Genomic DNA, 16,217 nt, shown 5'->3' with positions numbered 1-16,217 from the left:
TAATATACATAACTTTTGTTACCAGTGTGTTAATATTTTTTTAAGAAAAATGCAAAAATAGTCACAAATTTATCAAAGGGTGTAGTACCCCCTTAATCCAATCTAATCTGAAATAGATTTTTTACATTAAGGTTTTAAATTATAAATATAAATTTCAAATGCATTATCTCCTTTTTATCTCAATCCTAATCACTCAGTTCAAAGTAACCTGGATGAAAGCTCAAATTCCATATTCAATAAAATTTTCAAAAAACAAAAACAAATCTTTCCATCTCTATACAGAGAAGTAAATTTTATAACACATATATACATACTATGTACAAAAAGCGCCAACTTTTTTTGTTACAATTGGATGCTTTTGAGAGAAAATTGTATAATCATGATAATGCTCAAATGCAGGTAGTTTGGGCGCATTTGATCTTTGCCTGAAACTCATCGAAAACGATCTTATACCGAAATTGCTGAAAATGCACCCAAACACTGGGCACATACCCGATGTCAGGTGATGTGGTTCTGCTCACTAAGTTTCTAACTTTTAAAAATCAGATATGCTCCCCAGGTGCGTGCGGACTGGATGTTATGAAAAATATCGTTTTGGCTGGCTATTTGTACAACCGTACCCTATTTGTCTAAAACAAGAAATATGAGGTACTAAATGGCTTTAATTTGGCTTCCTGCCGACACCCCCAACGTATGAATTCAAAACTATGGCCGCTTTGGCTCCCAGGAGAGTTTGGGACACCTATACACTTTTTGGTTAAAGCAATAATAACAATAATCGTATTGTGTACAAATGGTGCATTTAATGGGATTGTGAGATTTTCAGAAATGGTATATAATCGTGTCTCACTACTGCCGCAATCCGGTCTCCTGATCCTCCTCGATCGTTTCACATGTCCCGAAGATTTCCATCCGAACTCGACATTTGGATTCACACTCCGTTGGGTAGACTTTGATGCTGTCTGTTTGCACAGGATGGGCGAACGTAATGATTACGGGAGTTACGCCGTCAAAGTTTACATCGTATTGCTGTAGTTAAAAAGGTAAATCACATGATACATAAAGGAGGAAATTACGCGGGTTTAGAGTTATAACTGGAATACAAGTTTTTAGCACACGAACTCGGCTTGTCGACATCAGGCTAGACTAGACTGGTCTAAAGACTAGCATTATTTCAACCCACTTGAAGAATACAATAGTTTTCGGTTGTTACATTTATGCTTCTGCCCTAAATTTTTAAATGTTTTATCCGATATAAAACTAAATGACAACTGTACTAATTAAAAGGGCATTTCGTGATCCACAGTATCATCCCTCCACTTTTCAGGCCTTGCCGTTTGAGGCGAGCGATCGCTCTCGCTCGCCACCGCTCGCCCAAACTCGATTTCTAGTGAGCGATTTTCCACTCGCCATGGACACTAAATATCACTCGCTGCGAATCTCACAAAATCACCCAGCGACTCAGCAAATTCAGTATTTAATCGATTTTGTACCCCTCAAAGCGAAGAAAGGTACAAATTTTAGCGTGATTCGCGCGCATTTGAACGTGAATACCATTTTAAAACCGAAGCTCTACCGTATTTGATTATACCCCAATAAGTGTATTGTGAAAATTCAACCACTCGCCTAGTATCATGCTAGCGAGTGATTAACCACTCGCCTTTAAAATCTAGACGGCAAGGCCTGACTTTTCTCAAAAAAGTTGAGATTTTTATATCACTGGAAACCTCTTAGTTCGTTTAGCAAAGATATCGTGAAATTTGAATTTCGTTCTGGTATATGGCAGTAATACACATAATCATGCATAACTCGCAAACGCAAAATCGGAATCAAATGACATTTTGGGAATACGCTTATTTCGTGGATATCTACTAAAAATGTCATAAAAAGAGGATGCTATGATCACGAAATACTCCTTTAAAATGCGTATAGGCATGGGCGTCAATTCTGGGGGACAGGGGGACTTTTCCCCCAACTTTCGGCAAAATGACGCATTTTTTGTTCTTTTCAGCCTCTTTTTAACAATTTTGGTCGGGTGCCCCCCCCCCCCCCTTCAAACCGGATTGGCGCTGCGCATAGGTGCATTGACAGCCTCATTTACCACTTTACCCATCAAAGTTGAGATTTTGGCATAGTAATGAAAGTTCATAATAATTTTTAAATTATTAAAATTATTATAGTCCCATTTTATACCTTTTATCGGTATGAGTAAACAGTGGTAGCCGCCTTAATCCCCCAAAGTGGTATGCCACTAATACTGATCTATGTACTATCAACACATTGAAAAAAAAAAAACCACGAGAATTTAGGGTCATTAATTTTATTACCTGCAATGGTCCTGAAATACCATTCAATTTGATATTGCAGGTGGTTACATACTTTTCTGAGCCACCCGAGTCTCTGTCTGTTGATGACCCACCGCCACCTTGCAACACGATACCTGTCACATTACGCTGTGTAGAAAGCGTCACTTCGATCCATAGCCCGCTCTCATATGGACGTTCCCAGTGGTTGCTATTAAATAATCGAGCCCTGTCCGCATTCCCAGCATCAGCTGAAGCGGTAATTTGATCATCGCCGATAACATCGTTTTCCATTCCGAACGGTTCGATGCATGTGTCTACAGTATAACGTAAAATAAAGGAGAAGTAATAATAATTATTGACAAATTGTGCCGTGTCCCAGTTCGATGTTTGACGAATCACATGACATGGTAATCAAGGTAATGAATTATCATTTCGGATATGATAAAGACTGTCGTTAGCTGTTATGTTTTCTTGGAAGACGAATAATATGCTTTTAGTTCAGTGTCCCAGTCCCTAGCAATGTGTGACGAATCATTTGACAGGATCATTCGTATGTAGAGAGAGTACGCCACTAAATCAACGCGCCATTTGTGCAACCCTATGAGTTCCGGTAAAATACAAAAACTTTTTGAGGTATTTTTGGCTGCTCTTTAGACTGATAATTAAATAAAAGTGAAAAGCCTATGCAAATATTTGTGATTGAAATTCATGCATGCTATGCATGAATTTGAATCAAAAATCGGCAAAAAAAGAGAAAATAGGCCTGCGAATTAGGAAGTGGGCAGAAACAGGTTTGCAGTCTTGAAAGCATGTCAACGACATAGATCGGGCTCGTAGCGGCAAAACTTTTATGGATTTACAATCGACTGGTTATCATAAAATATTAAAAATATAAAAAGTGCCCAAAGGCCTCAAAACGAGCAAAGAAACCCGGCATTTTTACATGTATTTCTATGGGCGATTATTTAGTGGTGTGCTCCCTAGACGCGGAACTGGACGCATGACGTCAATTTGATGATACCAGAGAGGTTGCGATTCCCATACGCCGTGATCGTATGCCCGACTAACTATTCATAACCACTCTCCTGTGACGAAACGAGGTCGCTTAGTAGCCAGTTTTGTTGTTGTTGTTGCACGTACAAAATGAACGCACAAACGGACCAGAAAGTACACAAAATATGTCCGTTTTACAATATCTTAAATACAATCAAGGATGTTAAACATACGAAAGAAAGTTTTCGAAACAGCGGCAAGTCATCTGAACATCATGGAACATCGCAACATCTCTAGATTACCGGTTTGTTAAAGCGTGGTGTTAATAGATAGTGAAATTATAGAGGTGCGATGTATAACACGCCTTAGAGCTAGCCGTTCGTTCATCCGTATGTACGTACGTCACGTGGCTGTACATCTTGACCAACACTTGTCAGGTGACGGAGTTCATGTGGCTAAAAACATATGGTCACATGATGACAACTGTCCATTTTTCCCGTGTTTAAATTCAGCATGATTTTGATGTTAACTAACCAGTACAAACATGCCGCTTAAAATCATTTGCATCTCAATGAATCCCGAATATTATTGTTACAAGAAGAAAACAAATATAATTTCGGTAAATTAACAGCCACTGCGTGCGTATATAATTTTATTATGACGTTATTCTCAATTACATTTTTGTGTGTGTGTGTGTGGGGGGTAATCACGTTGCATAAACTGCCTGTGGTAGTACAAAACGATCATTTCATTTGTTTAGATGTGGAAGTGTGTGTCAAAGGTGCAGTGGCGTAACCAGCGGGGGGGGGGGACCTCATATCTGGTCATTTTAACCTTAAAAACACAAATTTTTGTGCGCTTCGCGCGCATTTATTCCACTTTTTTTTTACCATATGTCACCAGTTTAGCTTCAATATGCCAAACATTTTCGCGCGCTTCCCGCGCATAAGTACAATAAACTTTTTTTGTCGCCAAACGGTGCCGCAGTCCTGCCCCCTCATTTATTATGTTTGCCCCCCCCCCCAAATGAAAATGTCTAGTTACGCCACTGCAAAGGTGCATATCACAACCCGTTTTATTATACGGAGAGATCTCACATACAAATCAGCTGACAATTTGCTCACACGTATGTACCGGTACCGCACGTATGAGTGAAGTCAAATGTTCACACCTCATTGTAGCTTTATTTATACTGATTTCTTACAAACAAAATGAAACATAATAGTTTAGACTTCGTCAAGTTCGTATGGTCAATAGTCTTGATTTTACTTAATACATTGTAAAACGGACAAATTGTGTTAAATTTCTTCTTCATCCGCGCGTACAAAATATTCAATACTGGCTAAATATTGCTCCGTCACAGGTAATAGTTCGACGGTCACGGCGCATGCGAATCGCAACTGATCTATTAATTGGAGGTTAAGCTATCCTGTCAATCGGTAAATAAGACTGAGATCGGTCAGTAGTTCTTCAACCATATCAGCCAAATTATGGTATGGATACCTCCCCAGAGAATACAAGAGGGAGTCTCCATTCGTGAGTTTGAAATACCCGACGCCGCAGTCCCGAGTCCTTTCTATCCCACGAATGGAGAGCGGAGACCTTATTAGCCGGTTAAGCACATTATCTGAGATGTCATGATAAGTTACGGATTATTGTGAATTAATTTAACTTACCATAAGCATCGCTGTCACATCCGAGAATTTCTAATCGTAACTCGCATCCATCTTCGCCACAAGTATGAGGCTCCAAGCGTATCACGCTGGTCTCAACAGCATTGTCAAACATGATTATGACAGGGGTAGAACTATCAACGTTGGCAATAAATTCCTGTAAAAGAAGACGATGATTTTAAAGAATAAGAATTTAGGTGTCGAGCAAAATATTCTACAGGTTTTGGCGGGTCGCTGCTGCAACGCGCTATTAATACTAGGGCACGCGGGTTTTGGCCTAATGACTATATCTGATCAGGAAAGTAGGCACTGTTGCCTTCACCGCGTGATTTCTTATACGCAAATGGAAAGGTGTCTCTCACTTTGACCCTCTTCCTTGGGACTTACCTTCTTTGTGTTATTCGTGATATCAGTCAGATAGTATAAATACCGTCCACCAACCTGGACCTTGATGTAACAAGTTGCAACCCAACGATTATCGCTCCTGCGCCCGCCTTGGGTAATGATTCCTATCAAAGCTTTAGCTACTCCCATGTAGACCTTTAAAGAAAATAGATTGGCGTTTGAAAGTATATAAAGTTCAGGCACGGGTTTTGTGGGGATGTTTGCACGTTACATATGTCCCGGTGTACATTAGAGCGGTTGCGATTCCAATACATCGTGATCGTACGCCCGTCTAATATAATCACCTATGCTAATGTAACTAATTTAAAACCACTCTCTACGGTGCGATGTCGCTTTAGCCGTGTTGAATATTTTGCACATACGAAGTGACGCGCAAACGAAGCATGCAGAAAATGTCAAAATGCACAAAATCTGCCCCTCTTACAATAAATGCCTATTAAATAGAATGAAGGGTATATATATACGACGGAAACCCTACGCTATAGATAAATTCGCCTTGTCCCATTTCCCTAAAAAGAAATTTTCAAAAAAGGAAAGGCAAAGGAGGGTTTCGAACCCATGCCGCACCCTACCGCTACTCTGATCATGTCAAGTCCATGGAAATACGTAACAATGGACGGCTTGGATCAGTTGGCTTTGATAGCATGCAAAACTGTGTTATTTTAAAGTAAAGTTGAACAATGATGGCGCTATTTATCTTAAATCTTATAGACGAATCCAACGAGCCAAGTCATGGTCAGGATTTGGTCGGCCATCTTTGGGTCCCCGCAACACCAAAAAGCCGCTTAAAAATCGAAGTTAGATTCTTTTGTGTTGTAAACTGTCATCATTCTTTTGTCTACGTGTAACACGAGTGATAGAATGCAGTTTAAAATACCCTCCAAGGCCGCATTATTTCACATTTTATGTGAGATTGAGCCGACGGGGACCCAACTTTGGCAGCCATTAAGGTATAGGAATGCGTGAATTTGGATTCGTCTATATGCATCTTTATAAGGAGTAGACACTTATATATTGGTATTAGAACATCAGAAAAAAGGCTAACAAATGGGAAGGGAATTTTCAAAAAAACTTTATCATGAATTATGTTATCATGAAATGCTAATTTAAATTTAAAATATATGTAAATAGCGCCCCCAATTTGTACACAAATGTGTAATAAAAATTACCACAAAAAAAGATGAATAATTTCATATAGATAAAAAATAGCTAAGAGATATATGCGAATATTTGTGTGATAGCTGTTTGGATTTGGCCAGGTCTATAATTAAACACTATTTAATGTTTTGTTAGAAAAAATAATAAATGTGACCGTTCACGGCGAATGAGCCGTAAATTCCTCCCCGGTAAATTTTGTTTTATTTCGTGTTTAAAAATAAACATCATAAACTTAAAAATGGTATATCATTTGACTTCAAACGATATCCAGAAGCGGGGTTATGGTTTGTTAAACTTTGCTCCTTCAACAAAATTATATTTTCATAATTGGCGGTCATTTCAAATCATTCCCAAGTCAACGAGGTTTAAGAAAGTTCTCTCATTGTTAATTGTTGGTTATGCATACCTGTACAAAATACAATGCCTGGTAACCCACCACTTGAACAGGACTTAGCAAAAACAAACAAAGACCAGAGCTATTAAAAGTTCTATAGCCATCTAAGGTAGAAGCTTATTATCCACTTCAACAATAGGATTATTGATTAGTTTTTGACTATCAAAATGAGACAGATGTCGGGCCAGCTTAAGTTACCGATGAATACGACCTTCCTTCGTACACATTTTACACCGTAACTCAGAATACAATTTAGAGAATTTACGGTTCATTTGTGCTGCCGGGTCACAAATGATCACATCAAACAACAACCGTTATCACTGAATGCTCATCATCATTCCAGCAGTTTTGCAAACCAACAATATTGGCCTTTGAGCAGGTTTGAAGCAATGTGCACCCTGTTTATTCCTATGGAACCTTTTAAAGGAAGAAGTTAATCCAAGTGTCGGCACAATTCATGGCCGTGTGAAATTGCCCGGGTATATGTGGCGAATGTGATAGTGATCATGGTGATCATGGTGATGAGGTTAGGTCAGCGGTTCCCAAACTGTGCGTTACGATCTTTCTGGGGTCGCGGCTTCTTCCAAAATGGGTCGCGGGGCTTGCCGGAAAAATAAAATAAAAATACATTGTGCACCCGGGATTGTGCATATCAAATTGCAGGGTACCATTGTTTTGGTCATGTAACCCAATTTTGACCCATTTAGCATTAAAATTGCAAATTGCCAGTCAGCGGGACAACTTTTGAAATTTGGCCTACGCGCTGCTGATAAGTTTCAGTATTTGTACTACGCTGTGGGTCGCACCATATTTTTCTGTAACATGATATTTGGATCACGGGAAGAACGTTGGTTCACGGTTATTTGATGTGATCATTTATTAATTGTTCTAACAAAACATTATATAATTTTCAATTCTAGACCCGAATAATACCAACAGCAGCTAATCACACTAATAAACTGTATATACACATTATATTTTGTAGCAATTTTCGTTTCTATATCAAATTATTCATCTTTTTCTGCTTTTTGTGGTAATTTTTATTCTATAAACTGTACATTTGTATACAAATTGAGGGCGCTGTTGACGTATACTTTAAATTTAAATTAGCCAAATTATATGTGTTATACCCTACATTTCATGATAAAAAGTTTTTGAAAATTCCCTTGTCATTTGTTAGTCTGTTTGCTGATGTTCTAATACCATTATACAAGTGTATACCCCTTGTAAAGATGCAAAGAAATTTTAAGATAAATAGCGCCATCATTGTTCAACTTTTCTTTAAAATGACTCCGTTTTTATGCCATCAAACAACCGTGGGTTGGGTGGCGTGTGGTTTGTAAAGAGACTATTGGTTAAATTTTTTTTCTGAATGAAAACTTTTGTGCTTTTTAAAAGAAGTACCAAATTGGATATTACAACAAATGACTTTAACAAGTACATTTTACCAATTTTTATGATGAGTGTTTTTCTCAAAATAATTAGACATGTCGACATGTAACTGGTTTCGTAAGAACGGCCACGTTGTACATAAACATACCTGAATCCATGGCCTCATGTCAGATGTCTCATATACCCACCCACCGTCTGGGTTATTCAACCTCGCCATTCTTGCACGATGATGTTTTTTGTCTGATGATGCAACAATACGGTCATCGCTGATGCGATTTTCATTGGCCATTCCGAGAGTTTGATTACAATCTATGAGAATACAAAAGCGATTTGTGTGTTTTCAAGTATGTGACTCGTTGATTTGGTTGTACCATGGAAGAAAGAGATGAGAAGGAACCACAACGACTTCGATCGGCCAAGTTTTAATCCGCTTATCTATTGACGCATGAAAAGAAAAGCTATCAATGGTACCTCCTTTCATTTATGATCCATTTACCGCGATCGATACTTGGCGAAATCATTACTGGAAAAAAAACTATAACAAACCCATCCACGAACAAACAAACGCTACTCGGAAGTAAGATTCTGGAATTTCACTGATGCTCTGAACATGTATAGTAGCTTTGTTTTGGGATCTACAGTCAAACTGTTTTCTTGATCGTATTGTGTAGAAAATGTCCTTTAAAACATCGAAAAGGTCGTCAAAATCGGCCGTTTTTTGCTGTGTTTCAGCTTTAGCAAATAAGGTAAGATTTTGGTGACTTTTTCGACGAAAAATAGATGTAAAATGTTCTTAAATAATGCACAATGTTCCGGTTGAGTCCGGTACATAAAACCTGTTTAATTTAATAGTTTATATGTGTATAATCGTAACTAGCTAACTCGTTTCAGTGCCAAAGACTGCCAACTCTGAGAAAAAAGTCATCAAAGTTCGGGAAAATTGGGCAAAATGGAAGAAAAAGATGTAGGCCATCAATGACCGATAATCACGTCACCAGGGAAAATCCTATAGGGTGCTTGCACGGAAGGTCATTAGTTCAAATCATCCTTCAGACACACTCCAGAAGACATGCAAATACATGGAGTACAATACCAATCACCTATTTAACGCGGGGTATTGATCAAAGTAAATCCTCATGAATAACAATGTCAATTAAATGTCGGTAAAGGGAGTGGACAAAGTGAATGCCGTTCGTTGTGGTTCCTTCTTATCTCTTTCTTCCATGGTTGTACGTTTCTTGTGTGATGATACTTGATTGCTTATTTGTTATTTTCTATGCTGTTGTCAATTTTGCCAAATAAATAAATAAATGAAATGAAAAAGCTTTCAATTATATCTGGGAAGAAATGTGTTACATCCAACATGGCTGCCATTTCAATTACTAACGTTCCATTTGGGGTTTATTGTACAGTGCTAAAAAAATTGAATTAATTAAATCAATCAAAAAAACTTAAAATGCATAACAGCTTGACTTAAGGCAGCTGTGTACTCTAGACATTGTTTCTTGCGCAAAATTGAGTTTTTTTATATGTTTGTACTTTGTTATCTTTTTTATAAATACAAGGAATGAAAATCCAGATTTGTAAACTCCAACTGCAATATTTTAATGATTTTATTTCACTATTCCACTCGTGTTTGAAATTGAAAAGGAAAGAAAATCTTTGTTGTACCAGCAGGGTACACGCGTGCAACAACGCATCGCGTTGCGTATCGCGCGATTTGTTAACGCACAAATACGCTACGCATACGCGACGCCTATCTGCATGCGTGGCGCATCTTATGGAAACACCACGGAAGCACAAAAACCTAGTGGTCAAGTTCTTTCCCCCGATTTAAATATCAAGTTATGAATAGATTTCGTAGAAAAATAAAAACTGCCGCATTCTCCTGCGAGATTCGATGAAAGTGCAAAATGTGACCACTTTAAACTTCAACGGCCATTATTTCAATGTTCATTTTCTCGGTAAAATGACGATTTAGGTACACGATAACTCAATAAATACAGCATCTATAGGTAAGCAAATATGATCATTGTAAAAAGCATGATCGACTCAAGAAACGGTTTTCTCATTTGTTTATATTTTGGTCTATTTCCGATTTTAGGCATCATTTTGTGCAAATAGGCGTTTGTGAATTTTAAAAGTTCAATTTGATGCCTTATAGGTCAATATCTCAAAAAATAAGGCCAATATCAAAAAAATAAAAAAACCGTTTTTGGAATGGAGCCTCAAGATTGAGGTAAAAACAAAATAAAATATTTTGGAAAGAGTGTTTTTTGTTATGATGTACCTAACAAATATTGCCAAAAACTCACTTTTTGTGATTTTCTTCATAATTGTTGTTTTTACCCCAAATCTGTATTTATATTAAGATTTATTGATGTCTTGCCTTCATAAAAATGTATACTTTTATATGTCTTGCGCGAATAATTACAAAGTTATTGCACTTTTACTACATGCATGTCTGAGAGTACACAGCCTCCTTAATCTGTCCATGCATCTTGTCCATCGCACCATTCAAATTATGTCCCCTGAAATCTTAAAAATTGTGTATTAGGAAGCACGGTGGCCCAATGGTTAGGACGCGAGCTTTATAATCGAATGGTTGTGGGTTCGAGCCCCACCACGGCCAGTGTGTTGCGTCCTTGAGCAAGATAGCTTAATTCCCAATTGCTTCACTCCACCCAGGTGTAAAATGGGGAGCTGCTGAGGGTAATCACAATCTAAGTCGCTGAGAGTACCTGCTCACCATTTGTGGACTTGGTGAAGCGGAAATGATTCTGATATAATCATAATGGCAGCGGAATAATTGTTGAAGTGTGCTGATAATTAGGTCATGCCTAGCTGAAGCGCACGTTAAATTTATTTATTTATTTATTTATCTGTGTGGTGAAGCAAAAGCCATTATGTTGCTCGCAGTATGTAAGCTAAAAGAACTGTACAATAAGCACATCCAGGATCAGCAGCAGAGTTCTGGTTTGTAAGCGTTATATCACACCCTGCTTTGTAATAATGTATAATTATAGGGAAATTATATTTGAAATATGAGTAAAATGTATAGAAAATGTATCTATTTACCCACGTAGTTGACATAGGGAATCATGGGAATGTCTGGAGCATCATTTGCTGAAACGATATAATGAGAAAACATCATAATGGGATAATGAAAACAAAATGTTGGTGGTACAATTCTAAATTACTCTATTGTTTTACAAACACAATTTAATTTAAAATAAAATATGCCAAAAATCTATCCAAATAATTCAGTTGAAAAGATCGTATGACAAGATGTGACATTACTTTACATATTAGACTACATTAGTCCTACATTATCACATACAATGTATTACATTGCATACGTCGGACGCAACACATAGTGAGTGGCTTAAGGACAAAATACGTACCGACAAAAACGTGTTTGAAGGATATGTTACTACTAACGGAGTCGATACTCCTTCACTGTTATCTTTCAGTGGCCCGTTGAAAATTGAAAAATAAGGTTCAAACTATTAAACTGTATCTTTTTTAAGGCGACGAAACAAAAACCACCTTATTCTACGGGTCATTACATTACATTACATTACATTACATTACATTACATTACATTACATTACATTATATTACATTACATATAATTGTCATCAACATCGTCAACATATCTCTTCCAGAGACGGGAGCGACAGCTTTCCGGGGCTGTGGAAATAGCTTTCTGCTCAAGCCGCTCCACAAACATGATAAAGATGTTACAAGCGAGAGGGCTGAGGGGACTAGAATAGCCCATGCATTCCTCATTGGATATGTGATGGAAATTGGTTGGTGATGTGTGCTTTTATGATGTTTCCAGGAGGCAGCTCATATTTAGTTTTTGAGAGCAATTTCACTGCAGTTTGTTTTGTTTTATTTGAGAAATTCAGAAACTGGACATTTTCCAACAGGGTATTAATGACCCAATTTCCAAAAGATTGTTTTCTCATAAATTTTTTTACAAGCAATACAAAATCAATAATTTCCATGACAGTCAAAACTTCTAATTTTCAACCTACTCTACTGTGATTTGACAATATTGTAACTTGAGACAAATGACCATAAATCAATTAAAAATTACAAATTTAAAATAAAAGTGCATTTTGTAGCCTATAGAACAAATTTCACTCAAAGATAGCAACACTTCCTATAATTCTTTCATGTATTTCCTTCATGGGGAAGCAAAATTTGGTACAACACTTCTTTCACAAGCAGACAATTAAAACTATTAAAACTAGAGCAAGTGTGCCCTTTATTTCTTAATTGTTTTTATTCCATTGTTTTTGTTTTAATAAACAGTACTTACGGTTTGGTTGATCATAACAGCCAAGAACCGTCATTGCAGACTCGATATCAACCGCATCCACCAGAAGCCACGGTTTATCAGTGACAAAATGTTGCCCCGACACGTTGTTAGATAGGCTTGCTACAGGATTCACTCCACCATAAATGAATTCTTGACACTGGCATAGCTGATCGTGGGTGTAGGGCAGAATCCCTTGCCATTCACCACTAGCGGTGATTTCCTGCCCAACGAAACATGTGCGATCGGCGGGGTGGACGAATATTTCTGAAGAAAAACATAAGAAAACTATTTAACTTTAATATTATGGCATGCTTTTCAACTCGTATGCATTCAGCATGTTCATGGGTTGCAAAGCAGCACACGTTGCATTCACATGACAAATTGCCATTATTTACATCAGTGGTCATAATTCACTGAATGTCGAATTAAAACACGGATCTACGCCTATGGTGCTAAATTTAGATTCAAAATTTCCTGATTGGAAAGTGTTACCAAAACATGTAATCCTTGGTCTTCTACTTTTTTTTGAAAAATATTGAGGGCGTCCTCCTCAGCAAATGTTATAATATGGCTTTACTATAATAGCAACACATTAAAAGGGCATTTCGTGATCCACAGCATCATTCCACCACAAAAAAGTTGAAATTTTTTATATCACTGGAAACCTCTGGCTACATAATGTATATGTACAAAATATTTCTTGCAGATTAATTCGTTTTGCAAAGATATCGTGAAATTTGAATTTCGTTCTGGTATACCAGAACTAAATTACAACACATTGTCTATGGAGCAGTGTAATACACATAATCGTGCATAACTCGCAAACGCAAAATCGGAATCAACTGAAATTTTGGGAATAATCTTTTTTCGTGGATAATCTACTGAAACGTGTCATAAAAAGAGGATGCTAGGATCACGAAATACTCCTTTAAAGGATGATTTCGTGATCCTATCATCCGCATGACATCTTCCAGTAGATATCCACGAAAAAAGCTTATTCCGAAAATTTCAGTTGATTCTGATTTTGCGTTTGCATGTTATGTATGATTATGTGTATTACACTGCTCCATAGGACACTCTTTTGTGAGAAAAGTGGGGGGATGAATCACGAAATGCCCTTTTAAGGTGATAGTTAATTTTTCGACGTATTTATATTTTAAACCCATCTATCATGTCTATTCCAAGTGCGTAAAAATAGCCCTACATTAAATGATGGATAATTATGGATTGGGGGCAAGATTATTAAGCGAAATAGATACGCAGTGGAGCATTTTCCTTTCTGTCTATACTGGGATTGTATTTGGAAAATTTGGGGTACACGTTTAAACGAAAATTATGGTCAAGAATGGTATTGTGTAATACTAATATGAATGAATAACGCTTGAAAATAAATTGGCTTTGCTTGACAACATAATGTATACTTTTGTATTGATTATATCACAAATATTGGTATTGAAACAAATTTGTTTTGAAACTGAAACAATCATAATAGAAAATTTCAATAAGAATGCACCATTTCCGAAAAGTAGTTTGACTTATGTGTCATTTGTTATTTGAAATAAATAGAACTAGTCATGTAGAATGGTGATGTGGTACAAAACAGACTAACCTGAGCATGTTACTCCATCTCCTCTGTAACCGGCGTTACATTCACATGTGTAGGAACCAATGGTATTGGCGCAAGCAGCATTTGCGTCACAGTTAGGAGTAGGACTACTTTCAGCACATTCATTAATATCTGTACAAATTAAGAATTGACACTTTTTGTTCTATAAAAAATAATGTGACTATTCCATTGTATTCGGAAAAATCAGACTACTAGTATTATTATTTTGGTTGTAAAGTGGGAAAAGAACGGTATCCCATGATACAGAAAAGCTCAGAAAGAAAGAGACAGTAGTACTCTGTGGTATGCCGTTTTCTCATTATCCGGATGCAAATGTCAATGACCAATTGCAGTCATGACCTGTACATCAAATATGTTCTTAGAAAGCATAATTAAACTTCTACGTACTGAAATTTGGTACACTCCCCGGAGCGCTTTCACCGGGTCAACCGGTGTCTTGAGTGTATGTTATTGCTCTGAAGATTTGCTGTTGCTAGTTATGTTGTTGGTAACGTCACAGGTGTAGATGACGTCAAACCAAAAGATGTTGCGGTGCCCCTTGGTTGGGGCGGGGGTCAGGAGGTTGTCCCAGACAGGGCCAATGTCTAATCCTTTGTCACGGTTCAGTCTGCTGGGTCCTTTAGTTCTAATATGGCTTGCTTCCAAGAACCTACAGGGGAAGTCCTTTTACTCAATCTAACACTTTTACGTTTTCCCAGTCATTCTAGTGTCCTTTGCTCCTATCGATATATTCCTTAATCGCTGACTTGGAACTGGCCGATTTTAATATTTGTTCTGGTAGCCTCATTTTGAGCTTACGTCCTTACGGCCATGCCTTAGATCCATGCTGTACACAATACCAGATAAAAGATGTGCGTAGGGTGTTCTGAGGCTTGAACGCTGTGCTAACACCTGCCGAGTTAAATGCCCTGTGCAGCTGCTCCGAATAATATCAAATTCACGCGCGAAGAAGAGTGAGACGGGCAACTCCCTTTCTTCGATACGCTAATCTCTCGGAAACACGACGGATCAGTGAAAAAGTATACCGCAAGCCTACTCATGCGGATCAGTACTTGAATTTTAGCTCACACCATCCGCTGGAACACAAGCTGAGTGTTGTGAGGACCCTTTTATATAGAGCGGAGATGGTTGTAACCGATCCCGATGACAGATCAAAGGAGATCAGAAATATGAAGGAGGTGTTTGTCGCGGTTATCAAGACTGGACATTGTTCAGGGCTCATCCAAAACAAAAAGAACAAAATAAGCACAGCGACGAAGATAGCAGCAAGAGGGGCATTTCTCGTTACCTTGCCTTATGTGGAACGCCTTTCGGAACGACTGCGCAGGGTATTTAACTCTGCAGGTGTTAGTACAGCGTTCAAGCTTCAGAATATCCTACGCAGATCTCTTGTCTCCCCAAAGGATAAAACTGAACAAGAAAAGCAATCTAGTGTACAGCATTCCTCGCAAAGACGGCGACTCCCTGTACAATGGTGAATCTGGAGGTAAGCTCGAAAAGAGGATAACAGAACATCAATCAAAAGCGGTCAGTTCCAAGTCAGCGATTAAGGAACATATCGAAAGGAGCAAAAGACACCAGATTGACAACGTTAGAGAGGGTGCCAAAGGACTTCCCCGTAGGGTCTTGGAAGCAGTCAATATTATAAGAACTAAAGGACCCAGACTGAACCGCGACAAAGAACAACCTCCTGACCCCCCGAACCAAGAGGAGGGCACAGCATCTTCTGGTTTGGTGTCATCTACACCTGTGACGTCATCGGAGGTGTCTCTACAACATCACTAGCAACAACAAATCTTCAGAGCAATAATATCTGCTGGAGATGCCGGTTGACCCGTTAATGGCGATATGGTACAAAGTAAACTAACCTGTGCATGTTACTCCATCTCCATCATGTTTTCTGTAACCGGCATTGCATGCACATGTAAAGGAACCAATG

General features: G+C 38.1%; 1 protein-coding gene across 1 annotated transcript; it reads right to left on the bottom strand.

Moving 5' to 3' along the window:
- Positions 1-341: 341 nt before the first annotated feature.
- LOC140139262 (lactadherin-like) lies at positions 342-15,103 on the bottom strand. The gene is made up of 9 exons (XM_072161043.1): positions 15,085-15,103; positions 14,261-14,389; positions 12,652-12,915; positions 11,400-11,447; positions 8,470-8,630; positions 5,360-5,512; positions 4,976-5,129; positions 2,328-2,620; positions 342-1,029 (listed from the first exon to the last, which is right to left on the bottom strand). The coding sequence occupies exons 1-9, from the start codon at positions 15,101-15,103 to the stop codon at positions 850-852; spliced, it is 1,401 nt and encodes a 466-aa protein (XP_072017144.1). The 3' UTR covers positions 342-849.
- Positions 15,104-16,217: the final 1,114 nt, after the last annotated feature.

Source organism: Amphiura filiformis, chromosome 18 (assembly GCF_039555335.1).
Source record: "Amphiura filiformis chromosome 18, Afil_fr2py, whole genome shotgun sequence".
Classification (NCBI taxonomy): Eukaryota; Metazoa; Echinodermata; class Ophiuroidea; order Amphilepidida; family Amphiuridae; genus Amphiura; species Amphiura filiformis.
The sequence above is the reverse complement of the archived record's forward strand: the minus strand, read 5'-3'. Positions and strand labels throughout refer to the sequence as shown.

What these genes read in the sequence shown, in the direction of transcription:
- LOC140139262 (XM_072161043.1), bottom strand. An exon ending in TCCCTATGTCAACTACGTGG is followed by an intron (nt 8,631 to 11,399) that starts GTAAATAGATAC and finishes GTATTCTCATAG; the next exon opens with ATTGTAATCAAACTCTCGGA. An exon ending in ACATGAGGCCATGGATTCAG is followed by an intron (nt 5,513 to 8,469) that starts GTATGTTTATGT and finishes TTTTCTTTAAAG; the next exon opens with GTCTACATGGGAGTAGCTAA.